Source organism: Anoplopoma fimbria, chromosome 20 (genome assembly GCF_027596085.1).
Source record: "Anoplopoma fimbria isolate UVic2021 breed Golden Eagle Sablefish chromosome 20, Afim_UVic_2022, whole genome shotgun sequence".
NCBI classification, from domain to species: domain Eukaryota; kingdom Metazoa; phylum Chordata; class Actinopteri; order Perciformes; family Anoplopomatidae; genus Anoplopoma; species Anoplopoma fimbria.
Window position 1 is genome coordinate 2838162 of NC_072468.1, and position 21268 is coordinate 2859429.

The 21268-nt window shown below is 41.5% G+C and overlaps 1 protein-coding gene across 1 annotated transcript in view; it reads left to right on the forward strand.

The window, feature by feature from the left end:
* Nucleotides 1-21268, forward strand: part of lars2 (leucyl-tRNA synthetase 2, mitochondrial) — a 32154-nt gene that overhangs the window by 7146 nt on the left and 3740 nt on the right. Inside the window, exons 4-18 of the mRNA XM_054621719.1 lie at nucleotides 4270-4361; nucleotides 4443-4503; nucleotides 4597-4686; nucleotides 5049-5192; nucleotides 7881-7988; nucleotides 9663-9822; nucleotides 10363-10467; nucleotides 10986-11101; nucleotides 11250-11533; nucleotides 15582-15680; nucleotides 18390-18527; nucleotides 18609-18712; nucleotides 19185-19364; nucleotides 19608-19777; nucleotides 21168-21245. Of these exons, the coding sequence (XP_054477694.1) occupies nucleotides 4270-4361; nucleotides 4443-4503; nucleotides 4597-4686; nucleotides 5049-5192; nucleotides 7881-7988; nucleotides 9663-9822; nucleotides 10363-10467; nucleotides 10986-11101; nucleotides 11250-11533; nucleotides 15582-15680; nucleotides 18390-18527; nucleotides 18609-18712; nucleotides 19185-19364; nucleotides 19608-19777; nucleotides 21168-21245 (1929 nt within the window). The remainder of the gene's footprint in view (nucleotides 1-4269; nucleotides 4362-4442; nucleotides 4504-4596; nucleotides 4687-5048; nucleotides 5193-7880; nucleotides 7989-9662; nucleotides 9823-10362; nucleotides 10468-10985; nucleotides 11102-11249; nucleotides 11534-15581; nucleotides 15681-18389; nucleotides 18528-18608; nucleotides 18713-19184; nucleotides 19365-19607; nucleotides 19778-21167; nucleotides 21246-21268) is intronic.

The following is a 21268-nucleotide window of genomic DNA, read 5'->3' on the forward strand; positions in this document are numbered from 1 at the left end:
GATAATGTAGTTGTATGTGTATTGGTCTCGACAATCATTAGTATATAATGTCAGGGTTTATACACAGTATTGAAAAATATTGAATTTGATTTTAGTAATTTCCTGGTCTGGATAGGTGTGGAAGAAAGAAGACCGTATAGAAAAGTATATTTGCGTTACCAGACTACTGCCCCTGTTCTGTTTTCAAAAATATAAAATTCAGAATTTCCAAAAGGGAATTTGATTTTATTAGAGCAAAATTAACATTATAGTTTCAAGTAACAGAGAAAAAGATCCATGTAAAATGATTGTTCTGTTCTTCATTCTTACTGCACAGTATTGTTTTCTGCCAATACAGTGCATATTTCCATGTTGTATACTTGTTTTAGTAGAAATAAATTGTGCAATAATTGTTTTTCAGCTATTTCTTTCATAAAGCTGACACTCCATTCGTCCTCGTGTTTCTGTTAAAATGACCAAATTATTAGATGTTTTGTTGCTGGATAAAACAATTGAATCCGCAGCTTTTGTGGGTTTTTACTCAGATTATTTCCATGATCCTCTGTGAGCCAAGACATTTTTATGCCATCTGGGACTGATTAAAGCTTTTCTAAAAAAAAATGCCAGATAAATATGCAAGGACATTTTTTCCTAGTTCTTGTATATTGACAACCTGCTCCAATAAAGGTTAAATCCAAACTCGATTCTGTGGCAGTCGATATTCAGCCCTCTGTTTGAGTGCTGTAAACGGCTGCTGATGAACCTGTGAGCAGTTTTCTGTCAGATGGATGAGCCCACTGCAGTCACACACACCTTCGGACATGACACCAACAGCATATGTTCAGTCCTTTCCTTAGTCCTACATCATCCATCACTGTCATTACTCTGACAAGGAGCTGGTCTTATGACGAACCTTTCATTTTTCTTTTCCTGGTGGATTTTTCCCTTCTGCTTCTGTCTGGTCTCTCCCCAAACAGAAACATTTTGTTTCACATGACTGGCAACTGCTTCCTGCCCAGGAGTGTTCTTTCTCTTAGCATCTGTCAGAAAGCGAACCTTGTTCCGCTGTATGCACACAGTCTGCTCTATTCACTAGTTAATTAAGGAAGGTACACTCAGTCGATTGTCACACCCTGAAGCTATTTTCTGGGCTTTAAAGAGATGTTGTGTGAAACTCGGCTCTTTTAAATCAGAAACTGTAAGAATTAAATACTCAGACTCAATGTTCCTGTTGTTCTACGTTATATCAAAAGATTGTGACCAAATTCTCATCAACAGAATATTGATAGTTTCTAATGAGTTCACTGGCAGAATATGCATTAGTCTTATTTGATCACTGTAAAAAAAAAAAAAAAAAGGGACTACCTCATACTGAACGAGTGGTCCAAATGCTTTAAGTGTCCACAGCTCACTTGGTGAACTGTTGTCTCTTTATCATCCAGAGTATTGGCTACTTTGGTTCTGCTAAGTAACAATGATGTCGCTGTTGCTGTTTTTCAATGTTGTGGAAAGGAGAAACTAAATCCCATTGTCCTTCATTGTTTTTTGATGAGATGTGTTGGAGAATGAGCGTATTTGCTGTCTTGCTGCGAGTTAAAGAGAAAAGATTGTTACCCCTGCTGTGTCTGTAAGGTGAAAACTGGATTGTTAAATGGGTATAAAAAACAAAGGGTTACTGTGCTCAACAAGAAACGCTCAAAAAGCTAATAAGTGTGTTTCCCAAAATGTCAGAACAATTTCTTTTGAACAAAACTCTCTGCATGGTAAGATGCCACTAAAGCCACAGTCATTTAAAAAAAAATCTACTTCTGTAATCGGATGAAAATCCTCTTCTTCTTGTCCTTTGCCTTGCAGTTGCTTGTGCACACAGGCTCCTGTATAAAAAAAACTGTACAGAGCTGCATTTCAAAGCTGCCACAGATGGAGTGTAGCTTCGAGCTGGAGCAGCGTGGGTGGACACTTGCATGTGGCAGAGTGGCCTCACATTCACAGGACCAGTCACCAAACACTCCCTGGCCCTGTGGTAGAGAGCGTGAGGATTTTGGAGCCGCACATTCAAGTATCTGTCTCGGCTTGGCACTGATTTGCTCCACATTACAGTGGACAGATTGTCATAAATGCGCCTACACCGACTCCCACGTCCATCTTCCACTGCCTCTTGTCACTCAATCTCTGTAGTGTGCTGCGAGCCGCCATGATGACAGACTAGCATTCTCTCTCTGTGTGGACATAAGGATAAATGGAGCTGAAGCTATCAGCAGTGAAAAGATAATTTGCCTCTGCTGCCTGCATTGAACTTTGAGAGTTGAGCTTGCTAACACAGCCTGTCCATCACAGCCGGTCCCTCATGAATACTGTCTCACTTTAATGGAGTATTTACACTGAATAAACAAGGTAGTAGAGTATCCATCCTAATGAGGTGAATGTTTTTTTTTTTTTTCTGCTTCCTTATTAACATACAGTAGGCTATCTTTGGCCTGAGCCTCGCTCTCATTGTGCCTGTATTCCTCCTGAGCAGTCACAGTGGTCGGCTGTGCTGAGCGCTCTTAGCCAAATACCATTCAGCACTCGGCTTTACAAATGAGGCAGTTACCAAGGATACCGATTTGTCTCTAACATCAGACCCGTTAGAGTCAGTGTGATGATCCTCTCCAGTCCTCGACTCCTTGTCACTCTGCTTCTTCCACTTTACTCACGCCTTCCACTCCTGTGCTTTCATCTCGTTTCTCTCTCAGCGAGCAGAAAAACACAGCCGACGCTCGAAAGAGAAAAAGAGAGAGATGAGTGAAAGAGACGTCGTCGACAAGGATTCTAGATAAGGAGGGGGTGTACGCTAGAAGGCGATGTGGATGCAAAGTACAGGGGGACAGAGCGGGAAAGCAAAGAAAGGGAGAATGTGACAGTAGATTGTGATGTTGTTTAGGAAATTGTGTGTGAAACGGCTTACTAAGTGATTGCAGGCTTGCAGGTATAAAGCTTTCGCATCCTGATCTTCCATTCTAAGCTTAACCTTGCTTTCCACTTGACTCAACATCACGTAACAGCTGCAATTACATGGAAATTTTAGTTAGTCTGCATGCATTAACCACAATATGTAATGGATTTGAGATCACAGCAGAGACATTATCATATAGGTGGCAACATGAGCTGCAGTTAGGGGAACCTGGTGCTATTTTGCAGAATAAATTACCTCCTGCAATGGAACATTTAGATTTTTCTGTTCACTGTTTGCATAAATCCTCTCGTCACATATCTAATAAAGTAAGCAGTCGTTCTGTGTTACTTTTAAATTCCCACCTTTATTTTGAAAATGCATCATTGCTTGTATTGTCATTGCTGTTACTTCACTTTGATGTTTGACCTTCACTGTGCAGAATGATGTACCGGGCAGTTTGACACCTAAAAGGTGGAGTCAGTCAATTCTAATCCAACTCACTTTTTGTCAAAGTCAGCTAACTTCTCCGCAATGTGTGCTAGCTGTCCGTCCTGTGTTCGTATACGACCCTCGCTCTGTAAATGTGGAAACAAACAAAATGGCTCAGGCAGAACCTCACAACACTTTTCCAAACAATCAGCAACAGGGGTCGTTGGTTATTGTGTACAGGACAGTGGAAAGGCCATGGATGTATAAAGAGAAAGGGAGTGGGAGTCAGAGGGACCGTATATCTGGCACATGCGAATGTAGCCTACAATCTATCTCCCAAATCGCTGACTCCTACTTTGAATCTCATTTTAATATGTGTAAATATGAGCATGATATTGTGATACCACAACTACTTCAGCAGCTTGTCATGGTCCAATAGGCAACATGAAGCCCCAAGTGTATACACACTGAGAAATATCAATGAAGTAGGGGGCATCTTGTGTCCAGCAGATACACTTTTGAAAGAAAGATATTTGCATATTCAAGTTTCATATTCATAGATCCTTGACTTTTCAATGAAGGAGAAGGAGTATTTCAAATTTTGAACTTTTTCAGAAATTATTATTATTATTGGGTATTTTCTTATGTCTTGAAACGTGTTGTAATCTTCAAATTAATTTATTAAATACATTTTAGTCTATAAAGTTTAAAAATTTGTGATAACCATCACAAAATAGCTTTTTGTCAACCTTTTTAATTTGTTGTGGAGAAAAAAAAAAAGAGAAAAGCAGCAAATCTTTGCGTTGAAGAAGCTGAAATTAGGGATTTTTGGTTTTCTTTGCATGTTAAAGGATTTGAAATGAATCAGTTATCCAAATCGTTTTTTACACATCGATCTCACCACTAATACAGAACTACCTCCACAGGTGTTGAATCCGATGGGTTGGGATGCTTTTGGACTTCCAGCTGAAAATGCAGCCATTGAGAGAGGACTCGACCCAGAGGAGTGGACTAAAAGGTATCTGAAATATCACATCTGTTCCTCCAACATTCATTGTTTATACAAACCTAACATTGCTGTTGTGTGACGTCTCTTCAGTAATATCCAGTCCATGCGGGAGCAGCTGGACAGCCTCGGCCTTTGCTTCAACTGGGACCGGGTGAGTAGGAACTGAGGCTTAATTGTCTGGTTTGCTCTCTTGCGTGTGCGTCACACCCCACACGGCTGACATGACTCTGGCTTTTCCTGACAGGAAGTGACCACTTGCCTTCCAGACTACTACAGGTGGACTCAGTATCTGTTTGTCAAGCTCTTTGAAGCAGGACTGGCATATCAGAAAGAGGTATGAATGGCTTTTGACTAAAGTGATTATCCTGGTTTTCTTTTGAAAGGATTTATATGATTGGTTTAGGTTTGACCTCGCTGACAGTTACAGAAATGATTGAAGCAGCTCACCAGTTCCTCCTGGAAGAACATGAATGAACTGGAAAGGGGAGAGCTTGTTAGAAGCCCTTTGAATGTGTTTAATCAAATGGGACGACCTTGAAATAATCCTTTGGTCAAACTATTAAATCCAAACTACTTCCTAAGCTCTGCATTTTCATTTTAACCGTGTGTGCGTGTGTGTGTGTGCGTGTGCGTGTGCGTGTGTGTGTGTGCGTGTGTGTGTGTGTTCATCTGCATTTGTGTACGTGTGTTATCCAGGCTGTGGTGAACTGGGACCCTGTTGATCAGACAGTGCTGGCTGATGAGCAGGTGGATGAAAATGGTCGCTCCTGGAGGTCTGGCGCCCTGGTGGAGCAAAAGCTGCTCAAACAATGGTTCATCAAGACTACAAACTACGCCAAGGTATGGCTTTGGTGTGTGTGTAAGAAGGAGAGTGCTGTATGTGCGTACGTGACAAGTGGCAGGTCTGAATGGCTGCCCATCAGCTTCATGTGGGCCAAAATGTGCAGCAGACCCCTGTGATAAAAATCATGGCTGACACTTCAGCAGCTGCAGCCCTGCGTCTCTGGTTCTGCAATCAGACCCCTGGACATCGTCATCTGTAGCGACTCCAGACCAAGTAGAGAGAGACCAGCGGAGTCGGAGTAATGCCACCAGGAGGCCTGGGCGGCTGATGAGAAGCTCCACCTTTGCTCCACCTTTGCTCCACCTTTGCTCCACGGCACAGAACTCCTGCAAGAGTTAATTATTTTCTCAGTTGAGAAACATTCTGGTAGAATTGTGTGATTGTCATATTTCTTGTTTTTAGGGCTGATTATTTAATTATTATATTTTAATTGTTGATTTATCTGGCTATTTTTCTTTTATTAGTTTGGTCTGCGAACTTAGATTAAAAAATAAATATATATATATATGCTCATCGCAAATTCCTTAAGCCAAAGGTGACATTTTTCAGTTTACAAAGATATGAAACAGACAAAAAGCAGCAAACGTTCATGTTTGAGAAGCTAAAACCAGAGAAAGATTGACATTTCTGCTTAAAAGTGTCATGATTATCAAAATAGTTGCAGATTCTTTGTTGAATCAAATCATTGACTGAAGTCTCAGCTCTATTTGTTTCAAGTCAAACTAATGCCATGAGAAAGAAAGGCAGAGCAAAGTCCAGCATAAGCACGTTTTTGTGTCTTATCGTACTGAAATACCACGGAGACCAAAGCCTGCCTGATACGTGTGAAAACACCTCTGTGCTTTGAGAAAAGGTCGGCAATAATTAATGTGATTTCTTATTAATGGGTAAAAACATGCAAAAACACTCATTTGTCCTTTATGGGTTTGTTAGTTTCTTTGCCAATTTGTCATTTTGATTAAAACATTAATTTCTCTACAGTCGGCGTCACCCAGTTTCAGCCGCGGCGCTGAAGTTGACCGTGCTTGTCCGTGTCAGAGGTGTGAGAGGAGGTGGAAGCAGCCCACTGTGACAATGTATTCCTGCATTTCTAATTTTTTCTCTGACGAATCGAGAAGTGGGAAGGAAGGAAGAGGAAGGTGTTAAGGAAAAGAAGTGAGAAAGACAGATGGAGCGAAAGGAGGACCGCGTGAAAACCGCCGGCGTGTTGTAATTGGCCTGATTTCCCGCGTGTGCGTTTCTCTGCTTGCCCGTACACGTGTTCAAGTCTGTTAGGCAGCATTAACTTCAGACAACATTTATTCAGCTGTCAGGTTGTTCCACGTTGTACTGACAGAGTTCCCTCATAAATCATAACCACATTGTTTGTTCCAGGACACAAATGACTGCATATTATTACTAAGATGGATTTTTTTTTTTTTTTTTTTGGTTGGAAGTGGAGCGTGCGGGATGCAAAAATGATCACGTTTTCAATTTCATGCATAATCACACTTGTTGCACTCAGGCACACCGCCATGCCGCCTGTCCATTACAGCGCACTGACATGTAAATGAATCACAAACTGAGGACTCATTGTGTTGTTCAGCTATGTTATTTTTCTCAAATATGAGCATAGCTTCTAGAGGTGCTTTGTGTCATCGAGCCTAAACCACTTGTGACATTCAGGTTGCTGGTTCAAATCCCTGAGCCATTTGTATCACTGTATTGTGTCATGTTAGTGTACTGGATGTCTCTTTCTCTCTCTCTCTCACACACACACAAAAACGCATCCAATCCATGGTTATTGCTATACCATCCTTTTTTCTCTCAAGCTTTTCTTAGTTGCCATGGAGACTCCTGTCGTTGCTGTACATCTTTCAGTTACTCCTGCATCTGTGCCAAACTATTTTCTAATCCAGGAAAGTGAAAACATTTACTGCCTCCCTCTTTAGAGACACTATTGGTCGTCTGTCGTTGCTTTCCTATTTTCGCTGGTAACGTCTTTGTTTTGCTGCGTCTCCTTCAAACCATGTCTCCTCCATGCTGACACACATTCACTGGGATTCATGTTTTCTGCCACTCTGGAGCAAATACATAACTGACACACTCCGTGGCCACGCTAGTGACGACTATAGCCAGTGTTTATGTTTGTATTGATATTGCTGTGATGAGGTACTGCATGCTGAGCGGCACAGTGAGGGGGATTTCGGGTAATAGATTGTGACAGACGGAGAAGGAAATGGAGAGTTTGAACATCTCTGGCCTCAGCCCAGCTGTGGCTTTTTGACCTGAGCCTCGTTGATATGCATAGCTTCCTTTAATCATGCAGAATAACTGTTGTTGTGTATGTACGTGTGTGTGTGTGTGAGAGAGAGAGAGAGAGTGAGAGAGACGGTGAGTGTGCACTTTATAGGCGATTGCTTTGTGATATCAAAGAAAGTAGGGTGATTGGAGGTCAGGATTTTTGAAAATCCCTCTTTGTCTGCATAATGTGACCTGGTAGACTGCTGCTTTTGTCAAAATAAATTGGCCAGGCTTTGAGAGAGGCCATACAGAGTTGAAATCAATTGCATTATCCTAGACGACCCCACCCCCCTTGAAAAATTATCTCTCTTCCACAGTGAAGTTGAAAATAAGCCCTTTTTTAACTTGTACAAAGAAGTAAAGTTGTGAATTCATTTTTAATTTCTGTCTCCCTCCTCCAGCCTCTCCTGGACGCCCTGGCAGACCTTCCAGAGTGGTACGGCGTCAAAGCCATGCAGGCAAACTGGATTGGAGAGTGCACCGGCTGCTACTTCGATTTCAAGCTCAAGGTGAATCTCAGCTCCCTTCCCCCCCATCTCACTTTTTATTCATTCATCATTCTCACTTCCTTTCAATCTCTCACCCTTTTTTCCGTGTTTTGCAAAGTGTTTCCCTGTTGCTCCTGATTCCCAGCCTCGGTTTTCTCATCTCTTTCTCCCCAAGCGATGATTGCTTGCTTTATTTTGGATTCCTTCTGTTTATTTATCTATTTTCTATTCGAAATCATGCACCAAAACATACAAAATTTCACTTTGTTGTTCACATTCAGCGGGTGCATCCATCTGCAAGTGGCAATTTACCCAAACAGATGATGTCACGGATTAGTTTCTATTGAGTTTTCTAAAAGCCTTATTAACAGTTATTCACACGTCTGTCTTTTTGCAAAAAGCCCACTGAGAACCCCATGAGCAACCTTATTAAACTTGTCTCCTTGAAAAAGAATCAGTCAAATTGTTATTCAAGTCAGTCCCTTACTTTAAAAAAAGTAAAGGTATTTATAGAGAAAAGTGTTAGAAGATTCTTTTTTTTTTTGGTGTCTTTTTAACATCAATGAGAGGCTGTTTCTCTGGCAGAAAGCATGATTAATGTTAAAACCAGGGGCTGTTAAGTTAATTGAATAGCTGCTTGTCTCATATTACATCATCATACATTGTCACTGGAAGTCTGCACTGAATTATCTCCCCAGGGGGCTGAAGAAATGTATTAGTATCTCTTCTACAACATGACATCTACTCATTACCCCAGAACCCCCCAGAATGAGTGTGTCATCTAAAAATAATTATAGGATTAAAGACATTGTAGCCTCATTATGTATCCAAGAGAATCTACGCACACCAGATCTTGCATGTTAAGGCTCCAACTGACAATTTATCAGATTATTTGATCATAATTTATTCTATGACAAATACTCTTCACAAGATAACGGATCCCACTATCGATGTCTTGAAACAGCTTTACTTTGTCTGATTAACGAACAAACAATATCTCTTTCAATACTTTTGGCGGTTTTTCTGTCCATTAAGCCCCGACCTTCTCTTCCTCTGATTGGCTAGAACTCATCTTCTTCCCAGAATTTGTTAAATGTGTTGCTGATGAACAAGATTTGTGGAAGGTTGCAAGGGTTAAATATTTAAACTCACATGTGAATGTTTTCATAAGGATGGCAGCCTTCTTGTATTGTACAAAATGTTGTTATGCATGTTTCTTATATTTAAGGAATAAAATAACAGATCTATTGGAAATTTATATTTGATGTGCCGTCATAATTAAAATGAGTGTTAACTTTAATGTTATATGGCACACTGATTAATAAATACATTTAAAAGTGGATTGGTGATAAGGAAGTCATTTGGAAGCCTCTTAAAAAATAAGAACTATACTGTAGAAAAAACAGTCACTCATTATTTTAGGTTTTTACTTGATAAATAAATAAATACTAATGATTCAGTACTAAACAGTATTTCAAAACCAACAATGCTTTTGTGCATACAATTGTAATGCAGTATATTGTAAAATGACTGAAACTTACCCTGTAATGTGTTTAGTAAATATGGTAGCCATCATGTTTCAGAATAAACCTCTTTGTGTGGCGGCCTGAGGAGCCAGCGAGTCGTCCTCATTAAATCGTCTTCAGTGCATCTGGACCAGAGAGGTTCCCACACGCGTCTTCTCTTATCTCCCAGGTGAACGGGGAGGAGACGGGGGAGACCCTGTCGGCCTACAGCTCCTCCCCAGAGACGGTGTTCGGAGCGGCTTACCTGGCCATCCTGCCCTCCCACAGACTGCTGCACGGTAGAAGCTCCGTGCGCTCGGCTTTAGAGAAGGCCTTTCAGCCAGGCAAAGGTGAGCATCTCTGATGCCGGTCTGTGTTCGCGTCTGTCAAGGTGTATCATTTCCTGCTATGTAGGAGGGGGAAAGACACACATTCCCATTTTTCAAATATCAGCAACATAATTCATTGATTTTTTTCAGGTGTAAGGTGGCTTACTCCTATACACCTGCATGCTGTCGGCACTTACGAAGGTTGAGATCCTTTGCATCTTATGTTTTTTTGTGCCTAACTAACAAAAGATGCTCTTATGATTAAAAATAAATTCTAGTATGAATAACAAACTTAATTTATGGGGACATTTCATCAAAGACTTATACAGATTTGTCTACATTTGTTCCATTGCCACCAGTATGGATGTTCAGAACTTTTCCCATATAAATATGATTTAGCTATATACTGTCAACGTATGGATATAGATGTCACAGTGCACGGAATATATGTTACTTGGGATTCCCTTGTTGTTTTTCTCTGCCTAAGTGGTGAATGATTGTAATGAGCTACCTGGGGAAGCAGCGCTGCCTCTCTCACACCTCCTGCCCTCTTCTCTCCAGACTCCCTCACTGAGGTCACTGCTCAAAACCTGTTCACCGGCCACGAGGTTCCCCTTATCATATCCCACAAGGAGGCATTTGATGGCTATCTGGATACTGTGATCGGTGAGTTATTGGTGTGTCTGTGTGTGGGTGGGTTTCACAATCACCTAGAAATTGTAGCCGGCAATTAAGAAAGTAATTTGTAAACTGACTAAATGAATAAACAGGCATACAGGATGTCCAATGATGAGGTGAATAATCATTATCCCTTTTCTGATTTTCCCTTAATTAAATCTGTACCAAACATAAGTGAGGAGATGTAAATAGAGATGAGAAACAGGGAAAACATTTTTCTGGATTTGATTGTGCAAAAGATGCTGCCTTAACTCCCGATAGCATTTTGAAGATGGACCCTTTTACAGTATGTCTTTACCATGCAGTAGTCTGGATGCCATAATGATGTGAAACCAGTGGGTGTTTGTCTCACAGAGTGGAGTTGGAACCCAAGGGTTAAAGATTAGTCACATCACAACATGCTTAGAGAGGTTTCTTTTTTTTACCCTCTCAAGAGATCAATTATGTGTGTGTCCATGTTTTCTTTTTACTGTTTTACATGTTGGTGCTGCGTCTCTGTCTGACAGGTATCCCAGACTGTAGTGAGGAGGATCTGTCTGTGGCCAGAGCTCTAAATCTGAGGTGTCTTACTGTGCTGCAAAGTAATGAAGACGGGACACAAACGCTGATCAACTCTGAAGAGGTCTGCACTGTTGATGATGACTTCAACATGGATAAAATGTCTCAAGATTAATAAACTATGATTTTGCCGCATCTCTAGTACACCTTCTCTCTTTAACTCCTATAGAAAATTAAGAATTAAATGTTCTTTTGTCCTCTTCTCTCTGTAGTTCTCAGGCCTCACCAGAGAGCAGGCGTTTGTCTCCATTACCCAGAAGGCCAGGGAGCAGAAGCTTGGCGGCCACCTTACCAGCTCCAAGCTCAGGGACTGGTTGATATCAAGGCAGCGGTACTGGGGCACACCCATCCCCGTAGTGCATTGTGGGTCTTGTGGTCCAGTTGCAGTCCCTGAGGAGGAGTTACCAGTTACATTACCAAAGCTGCCGTCTCTCAAAGGAAAGGGTGCGTCGCCACTGGAGGCGGCTCATGACTGGGTCAACTGCAAGTGTCCCAGGTGAGAACACTGAGATGTTTTATTTATATGTTTCATTGAAACACTTAGAGCAAGAGACACGTTGTCCGTTTCTCCTTCAGAATCCAAGTGTTTACGCAAACACAAAAACAGTCCAGCGAGGTAGGACAACCTAGGTTGTTTGGGTACCAAAGTTGTTTCCCCCTGCAGCAATGGGAATACAATGGGGAGGCTCAGTGAGAAGGTGTGACCCAATGATTTGGGGCTCGTCCAATGAGGCACCAGTGTTGTGGTTTAATACCAAATCTCACACTCAGGTGAGATTTTGACACCTGATGGGGGGTTTGGCTCGCTTCTCAAAGTTTAAGCTTTCACTTTTACATGTAGGCCTCTCTCTTTGTTTCACCCCACATGGAGAAGTCCCAACAGTGTCCCTTTTGTATTTAATGTTGCAATGTTTGTTAAGGCAGTAGCTGACAGGAAGTAAACTTTCAAGAAAAGCTGTTTCCCTAGCAACGGAATGGCAATGAAAAAGTCTATGCTTCAACCATATGGCCTTCTCTTGTGTTAACAACATAATACATCCCAAGAAAAACCCTCAGTGTAAGTCCTTATGTTTATCATATGAAAAATGCCATATTTGATTTTTGACTGCCTTGTGAATAATAGGCACTTCAGTAGGAGCTCATTGTGACGAATTATATCTCCCAAAGCACTCCCGAGTGAAAACAAGCCCTCATTGTGTCTCTCTTCTGGCACAGGGTAGTCAAACCTGTAGTAACTAATAGCCAATCAATAGATTTCTATTCTATAATCACCATTCAGATACCTTTTTCTCGTGATGGTTGTGGGGTCTCCCTCTTATTATTAAAATACATGCAGAAATAATGCACATCAAGCACAAAAAAAGCCGGGAGCTTGTGCATATCATTTAGCGCTGAGCAACGTGTTGAGTGCATTTCTTTCCTCATAATACATTTGCAAAGCCAATATTTCTTAGGAGTTTGAAACCTGCATGGTTTACATCCATGTTTACTAGCTTGTAGTCTTCTCCCTCAGTTCCTTTGATGGCTCAATAGTTTTTCTTGACAGTGGAATAGTGTAAAACAGTTGGCTGGAATTTATATTGCGTCACACATGCCTGTGAGAGGAAACCTGACGTGCAGATGGTTCATTACACAGAATCATATTAATAGACAGCATAGGAAACTGTTTGGAAAAGGGCAGGCAGTTTCCCAATTTTTTTTGCAGGGAATAGGATTGAACCATCAGTCTATCACTACCCGAGGGCTGCATGAATTAACCCAAAAAAACTGAAAATGAGTCAGCATTTTTGCACTTCCAGTTTGCTTTTCTCAAAGTCAATGTGTTTTTTGAATGGTATTTTGGTTAGATGCCTGAAATAAGGTCTGTTGTTAACAGAAGCTTATGAGATTTTTTTACATTTTGTTCTACAACATAAAATATGTCATCTGATCACAACTCGTATGACAACTTATGAAACTGGTCCGGAGAAGCCATTCCTCCATACGTCATACGCTTAAATTACTTATTTTGCAATTTAAAAATAGTTACGTCTGTGTTGTTCTAAAGATATTTGTAACGTCTTGTCCAAGTGAATGTGGGAGTCCCTTAAATCATTTATCTTACTCATAACCATTTACAGAGTAGGCAAACCACCCTACTGAGCCCCCGCCACCTCCTGTATAGAACATCATTAGCAGATCAGGAACCCCCATTCAGCTGTGTGATGTTGTAAATGGGATGCAGAATTGGTGCGGGATGTGCTTTTTTTTCCTTTTTGACACGACAAAGGCGAAACGACACGGGGGAAATGATCCGGTCCATTTTGGCGTTTGTGGAATGAGAACTGAATTATTTGTAAACCCTCTCCAGTGCCAAGCCTCTCCTCCGTACTTCCTGTGTTTCCTCAGGAGGCCAGCACCGACTAAATGAGCCCCCTGTCACTGACGGCTTTACAAGAACACAGAGCATCGAGAGCGAGCCTGTGAATCTTGTGAATAATCATTTTCCTCTGATTGGGGTAATGTAATGAGTGGCATCTGTGACAGGAGCAGCATGAGATGATGATGATGATGATGATGATGATGATGATGATGATGATGGGGGGTTACATAAGCCAGCTGTGCCTCGTGGGACACACAAAAATACTGAACATGCACGCACACACATTAACCTTTTTGTACACAGGCGTAATTAAACACACACACATAAGCACACAAGCGAGTCATCTCATTGAACATGTTTGAAAATGTTTGAGAATGCCTACTCAGCCGGCGTCTCCAGAGTCCCTCGCTGACATGGGAATTCCTCTCTGAATGAGACTAATCATCGTCATGGCACCATGTTGATTAAAACAGCGGCCCACTCAGTTGCAGATGGCACAAGTCATCAGATTGTGTTCAGTCACTTCCACAGAGCTTCTCTAATTCCTCCCCATCAGCGGTGATTGATGGCTATAATCGTCAAGACGCCGTAATCTCCTCTCTTCCCATCTCCCCTCCGTTAAGTTTCCGCGGAAATTTGTTCTCCTCACTCGACGACGATGTCCAATTAAAGTTTGAGAGGAACACAGTGGAGCAGGGTGATGAGAGATGGGTGGCAGAAATGGAGTTTTATTTGTCCTTGAGGAAGTCATTTCCTGTATGTTCATCTCGTCTCCGGCCCTCCGCTGCACTGTAAATTGGCCTGCCAACTGAATCCCTGCCTCGGCTTAGCCTAGCTAGGGAGGTGTGCATGCATGTGTGTGTTGTTCCATGATTTCACAGGTAAAGAGAGAGAAACCGCGTAGTTAGTGCAGCACACACACACATTTGCAGACGCACAGCAGATGGATGACTATTTTCTATGGGAAGAGAGCCGTTGTGGAGTGGGCATCTGCCTCTCCTGTCTCATCTGTTTGAGGGCCTTTTGGCTCTTTCTGGCTGATCCTGCAAACACACACTCACACTTTACACACTTTTGCATACAGTATGCTTCAGATTTAGTTACCTACTGTTGTTGTTAGGCTTCTTTCATTGCTTGGAGACGAGCCATCTTCAGAGAGAGTACTTGTGTGTGTTGTCTAATCTGATCCTCAGTAGTCTGACTGTAGCCCCTACCAGCTGCCTGTCAAATGACCACAATCTGGCCTCTGATTGGCCAATCTGGTGTGAGACAGGAGGTGGCAAATCACATTTGCTTGAGCTGGGTTTTTTTTTTAGTTACCTTTTTTGTATTATTTTGTGACGGTTTGTAATATTTCTGGGTTTTTATTATATGAGATATCACCTGGCTTCCGAATATTAACCTTGCTACACCTTAGCCTTGTTGCTAGGCAACCTTCAGCTCTAACTCCTCATCAGTGCCTTATTATAGACTGGTATGGTAGGTGGTCGAGGGGTGTGTGTCTGTGCTAGTGAGTGTGATATAATTTTTTTTTACTGTGAGATGAATGTTTTAGTGAGTGAAACTGAGACAGAAAGAGACAGTAAAACTAAAGCAACGTCCCATAAGGTCCAGGAAATGGTACCTGCTCTGTTGCACATATTAAAGCTCAGAGCTTTGCTTCTGTTTATCTTTCTGGGACACTGATTTCAAACCTATTGAGACTCATTATAAAGTAAAAGGCAGGCGCTTTCACTGTTTCATAACGTGCTTTAAAATCGGAACAAAAAAAAGCTGTGTCTTTGCAAATGTCCTCTTCTCCACTGTTAGAGTGATGTTGGCAGATTCGCATCACGTACCCAAATGCTGTTTGGCTTGGATCGAGAGGGGCACAAGGTGGCATTTCCAACACAAACACATGATCATGTGTTCGGCCCGCCAGCTCGTTCCCTGTTAGCACAGCCTGTTAGTCGGAGCGCAGGGACTGGGCTCCGGTGCCAGTCTGGCTTCAGCTGGGCTTCTCCACAGGGACATGACCCCCACATCCAGATGGAGCCAGCTTTACACTCACACACAAATCACATAATGTGCCATTTCACCGAGCATACAAATAGACATCTTTCATTTGTTCGCATTCTAATTTGTCGGCCTAATATTGATTTCTGTGATGCCTCTGCTATCTCTCTTTGTCTCTCTGTCTCAGATGTAAGAGGCCAGCGAGGAGGGAGACCGACACCATGGACACGTTTGTGGACTCCGCCTGGTATTACTTTAGATACACAGACCCTCATAACCCAGACAGGTATGAACAGCCTCCTCCTGAGACTACACTTTCTTGTTTTTTCCACCGTTTTTGACTCCAGCAAAATGCAAGCTCTTTAGGTTTTCCTCATGCATCTGTTTGCTCGCACTGTGACAGATTTTAGCACAAATTGCACAGATCTTATTTACACTCTCTCCGTTCAAATGAAAATTAAATGAAAAGAATAGAAAGCTGTTTTTCCTGCAGTGGGCGGAAACGCATCTCTATTTTTAGATATTTAAAAAAGAAATCTCTGCTATATCAATAGAAACTTGATTTTTTCAATTCAATGTGTGCATGTGTCTATATGCGCTATTGTGAAGTTGTACTCAAGTACATAATTATGCCCACTTACCCGTTTCAAACATGCATATACTGCCCGTGTACACGGTCACACAAACAAATTCAGACACTTTCCTGGAACTTGCATTCCCTGCCAATAGAGATTATGGAGCTATGGCTGTCACCTGCTGGGATCCTGGCTATACCCTGAGCTCAACAAAAGAGATTAATTTCCTAGTGCCCTGACCTAGCTGAAAAGCTGCTTTAAAAGGAGGGGGACTGCTCCCCCCATCACTTTTCTTAGCGGGACAGATTATGGCACAACAGAAAAGGCAATTACACCATTTGTGCATTTCAGTTAGCCTGCTGAGCTTTCTGTGCCTTATGTGCACAAGGGGAAAGGATGGAAATGGGAAGCAGGATATTTTGAAAGTAGCAAGAAAGAGGAAGGAAATAGGAAAAGGGTGTTCTTTGGAAGTGTGTATGTGTGTGGTTATGTATTATTCCCTGGGCGGATGCCAACCAACTGGCTAAATAATTTTCAGCCTTGCGAGCTCACACACCTTTTTTTACCGTTATCCTGAGACATTATCAGCCAGAGAGAGAGAGGGGGAGGGCCAGAGGCAGAGAAGGGTGGAGGAGAGTAATGACTGGTGTGAAAGGTGACACAGAGATAGTAGACTGCCCTAAAAAAGTATCATTAGGTTAAATCCCTGCTGCCGCTGACCATCATGTCAGTCAGGCTCAACACATCAGCTCGAAATCTGAAAGGAACAGCCCAGTCTCTGTTCAACTCAGATAGAATTTCTCCACAAATAGTTTACTGTGAACACAAGAAGCTGTGTTTAGAGGAAGTCTTCAGAGCCAAATTTGAAACGCACATTACTTGGCCAAGTTTTATTTTTGTGAAGCCAGTGAGATAGAGGAGGCTTCAGGATTATTCTGTTCACTTCATTCCTGGATCCATGTGTATCTGATTCAGCCTGCCCCCTAGAGGAAGTGTGTATTCATGTGGAAAAAAAGCTCATAACAACCAGTTCTGTGAGACGAAATGTTGTTTAAGAACATGTTGTCAAACTTTATATCGAAAAACTCACAGTTCCTGATTCATCCAAAATATAAACTTTATTTATACATCACCTTTCAAGCTAAACTTACAAAGAGCTTTAAACTGTATAATTTAAATTAAACATTTCAGAACCATAATCAGATAAAGTCCAGCAAATAAGAGTCCAGAAAAAAAATTGGGATTAAAAAAAGGCAGAAATTAATACAGAGTAGAACTCGAAGAATAAAACTACATTAGTAAAAGGCTTATAATCAAACACAAGTAGAAAGCTTATAGCTACAGTAGGTCACCAAAGCTCCTAAATCTGCTGTTGTAAACATGTATTGTCTGTGTTTCCTGGGAATAAAAGGATCTGTGGAGAGAGAGAAGAAGTCATACATTTGATATTTAGTTTAAGAAGTTGGTATGAGCAGCGTGGATCATTTAGAAAAGAGAAAAATGTCATTGAATGCCTTTTTGTCTCTGGGAAGTGCAGTTCAAGAACAATGGGCCTCATGCCAGAACATTTTCATATTTTTTTCTTAACTTACTGTGGGATCCTACATGAGTGACAACGCTCCTAACCTAACTGAGTAAATGATCAGGGTATGTTGAGTGCCCCTATGAGAATTGTAAATTAGCATTATCATAATTAACAACCCAATAATACCATATAAAGCTATGTGTCCCGAAACATATGTCTTATACTGAAGTCATGCTTTCGGAGATCCATAAAGGAAAGTCTATCATTTTAACAGTGTCCACATCAGAATTAAGGCACCTGTTTAAGCCAGGGAATGGGGAAAATAACACATTTTGATAATACCATGTCACTTGAGGGTCGTACCGCCACTGAAATAGAGAAGAAATGGTTCGATATAAACACAGCGAGGCCATGGATGACTGCAACAAGAGGGGTCAGTTCATTTAAGACCTTTTTCAGTTTGAGATGTTCATTTTGATATTGTAGCGTTATACAATAGCATCGTGAACATCCATTAATAAGCCATTAGTGAAATACTTAGGCTTGGATGACAGTGTAATAATTCCAAACGACTCCAACACCGGGCCTGAAACACTCGTAAATTGTTTGCGCATCTTGGAGGAAATTTAAAAATATGTAAAAATTGGTGATTGTGCCTTGTAGATTACTCGTACAAGAGAGCATCTCTTCATCAGAGTGGTTCTTGCATGAGGCCCAATAAGACTACAGAGATGGCGGCTTAAACAAAGCAGTATATAACTTAAAAATAAAGATCTTGTAATCTCCCACATTCATTTTTTTTTCACGCTTTTTATTGTTAAAATAAATCTCTTAATACCATAAATTCAGTGGCAGATCGCAACACAGCTTTCACAAAATGTATCTTCCCCTGCAGGCCTTTTGAGCGCCACCTAGCGGATCACTGGATGCCTGTGGACGTGTACATCGGAGGGAAGGAGCACGCTGTCATGCACTTGTACTACGCTCGCTTCCTCTGTCACTTCTGCAAGGATCAGGGTCTTGTCGCTCACAGGTATAGTACGCAGTGCTTTTATCTGCTATTGCTGTTCACGTTCATGTGTGTATGTTAATTAATCCTCTTCCTGTCTTTCAGGGAGCCTTTTCGGAAGCTGTTGGTCCAGGGTTTGATCAAGGGCCAGACTTTCAAACAAGCAGACAGCGGCCAATACCTAAAGAGAGAAGAAATAGACTTCACAGGTACACACATCTGCAGGGTGTTTGTCAGTGTGACACATCTGTAACAGATGAGAGAGGAGAGCAGAGGGCTTCGCTCCACGTGGTTCTGCCAGATAAAACAAATGAGGAGTCGTGTAGTTAAATCAATGTCCCAAATTACTGTTTTGTGCTGCTAAAGCAATCCCTCTCTGTTTTGAGCTTTGTCGCTTTACCATCTTGAATGACACGTTCACTAGCTACTCTTGACAAAATCAAATCATAAAAAATCCTTTGAATAGATGTAAGAGGTCTATTACAGTTGGCTTCAAGCCCAAGAATCTTCAGCTTCTCTCTATTGATAACGGGATAAATAGAAGATCCTGGTGTTATAGACTCAGATTGACTAGGCCTATAATATTTATCTTTCTATTGATTTTACTTGTGATAGAACAGGAGCTAGTAGAAAAGAATAAAAGTAAAAAAACTAAAAAAACTCCTAACATCCCTTTTCTAGATAAGGAGCCGTTGGTGCGTGGCGGTGGTCGTGTCGAGGTGACATGGGAGAAGATGAGCAAGTCCAAACACAACGGTCTGGACCCCCAGGAGGTGGTGCAGCAGTACGGCTTGGACACAGTTCGACTCTACACCCTTTACGCTGCACCACCTGAACAGGACATCCTCTGGAATGTCAAGAGTGAGCCGTGATGACACTGCAAGATTACACCAACACCGTGTGTTGTTATTTAGCATCATTAACTCATGCCAGAGCATGTTGGTTTTGTGAGATTTAGATTTATCTATATGCCAGGAATTGTTTCATCAAAGAAAACATTATATGTTGGTCTTCAAGTGAAGTCAATTCTGCAGTCATTTCTCCCACAGCCCGTCATATTGTAAAATCCTTTCTTTCTTTGTCTGTGTGTGTTCACTACCTCAGCGGACGCCCTCCCTGGTGTCCTGCGATGGCAGTCTCGGATGTGGCAGTTGGTGACCAAGCTGAGGGGGGCTCGGCAACTCGGAGACGTCCCCAGCTCCTCCCTGCTGAAAAAGAAGGAGCTGGCAGAGACGAAGAAGATCTGGGAGAACAAGAACTACGCTATTCAAGAGGTATAGTCTCAGACCGGCATGAATAAATTGCTCATGGTGACATTATTTAACAGTTAGATATTGCTACAATCATTACCAGTAGGGGTCAGTAATGGGTCCACATTTAAAATCTCCACGTTTCACAGGAGATCATTGTTCGTTTTTCATCAATAAGAAAAGTGAATCACACTATTGCAGCTTGGCCTATAGCTTGGATGTAATTCCTCTGCTAGTTCCAGAGTACCAATTATCTGTGGTTGTGGTTTTTAATATGCAGTTATGAATAATTCTTTATTTTAGCTTTTTGACACTGCAATAGATTACACCGTTGCAAAGCATTGTAAGATGTCTTTTTTTTCACAGCAACAATGTATAGGAATATGGTTCAAGGTGATAGGTTTCTTATTACACAGCTATAGCACATAGTCCTGAGTTCCAGCCTTTCCATTCCAGCCTTTCCATCCAAAGCTGAACATCTATCGCAACCTGAAACCCCTGGAGAAAAGAGTAAAAGAGGGAGGCAATGGAAATTGATTTTAAATCCACTTCGTCTCCCCTCACACTTTATAAATAGCCTCCTTTGGCTGCCAGGTTTGATTCTCTCCCTCCACCCCTCAGGGCTGGTGTTTTTAAAGGACCTCTGGCTGTTTGCCATAAGCCCCCAAAGCCAAGGCTGTCCTTTGATCCGTCCCTCAGAAAAGCCTCTGTGATTGACCTCCTCCTCCCTAAGGCCCTTCCCAAACTGGTTCTTCTTCCCAGAAGGCTAAGCAGGGCAATGTTGACATGCTGTGTGTCTTCAGCCGGTTCACATGGTGATAACGGGAGGAGGTTCCTCTTTTGGGCCTCTCATTGTTTTTTTGGAACTCTCTGTATTGGGGTTTTCAAAGGGAAACAGAGTAGAAATATTTGAAGAAATATTAAGAGGCATTAAGAGGACATAACAAAATAGAAACGGAAATTAAACATATCAATGTTATACAGTATTGCAAAACCTTAATTTATTGCTAGTTAAGTTCAAATAAAGGCAACAGGGAAATGTATCATAAAAAAAATAAAAAATAAATTGGAATAATGGAGTGACAGAAAAACATAAGTGGATATATATATATATATATATATAATATATATATATATAAATGCAAGTGCTTCATGACATCTTTTATAAAAGTGTGTTGGAGCCTGTTCTTGTTTCCAGTTTAGTAATGTCAGTCTGCGAGCTAGCAGGATTACAGATGTTATCATGTTGTATTGAAAAGTGGTTCTGTTAATGTTTTCTAATACTTCTTCAGAGGCAGACTTAAAATTATTCCATGACACAGACACTCCACATGCCCAGAAACCAAAACAGATCATAAAGACCTCAGACTCAGAGTTAGTTTTTACTAACTGGCTGTGTCTCCTGTATTTTCAGGTGACATCTCACTTCACAGAGGACTTCCTCTTCAACGCAGCCATTTCTCGACTGATGGGACTTACCAATACACTGAGTGTGAGTGTCCCCTCCGGTACCTC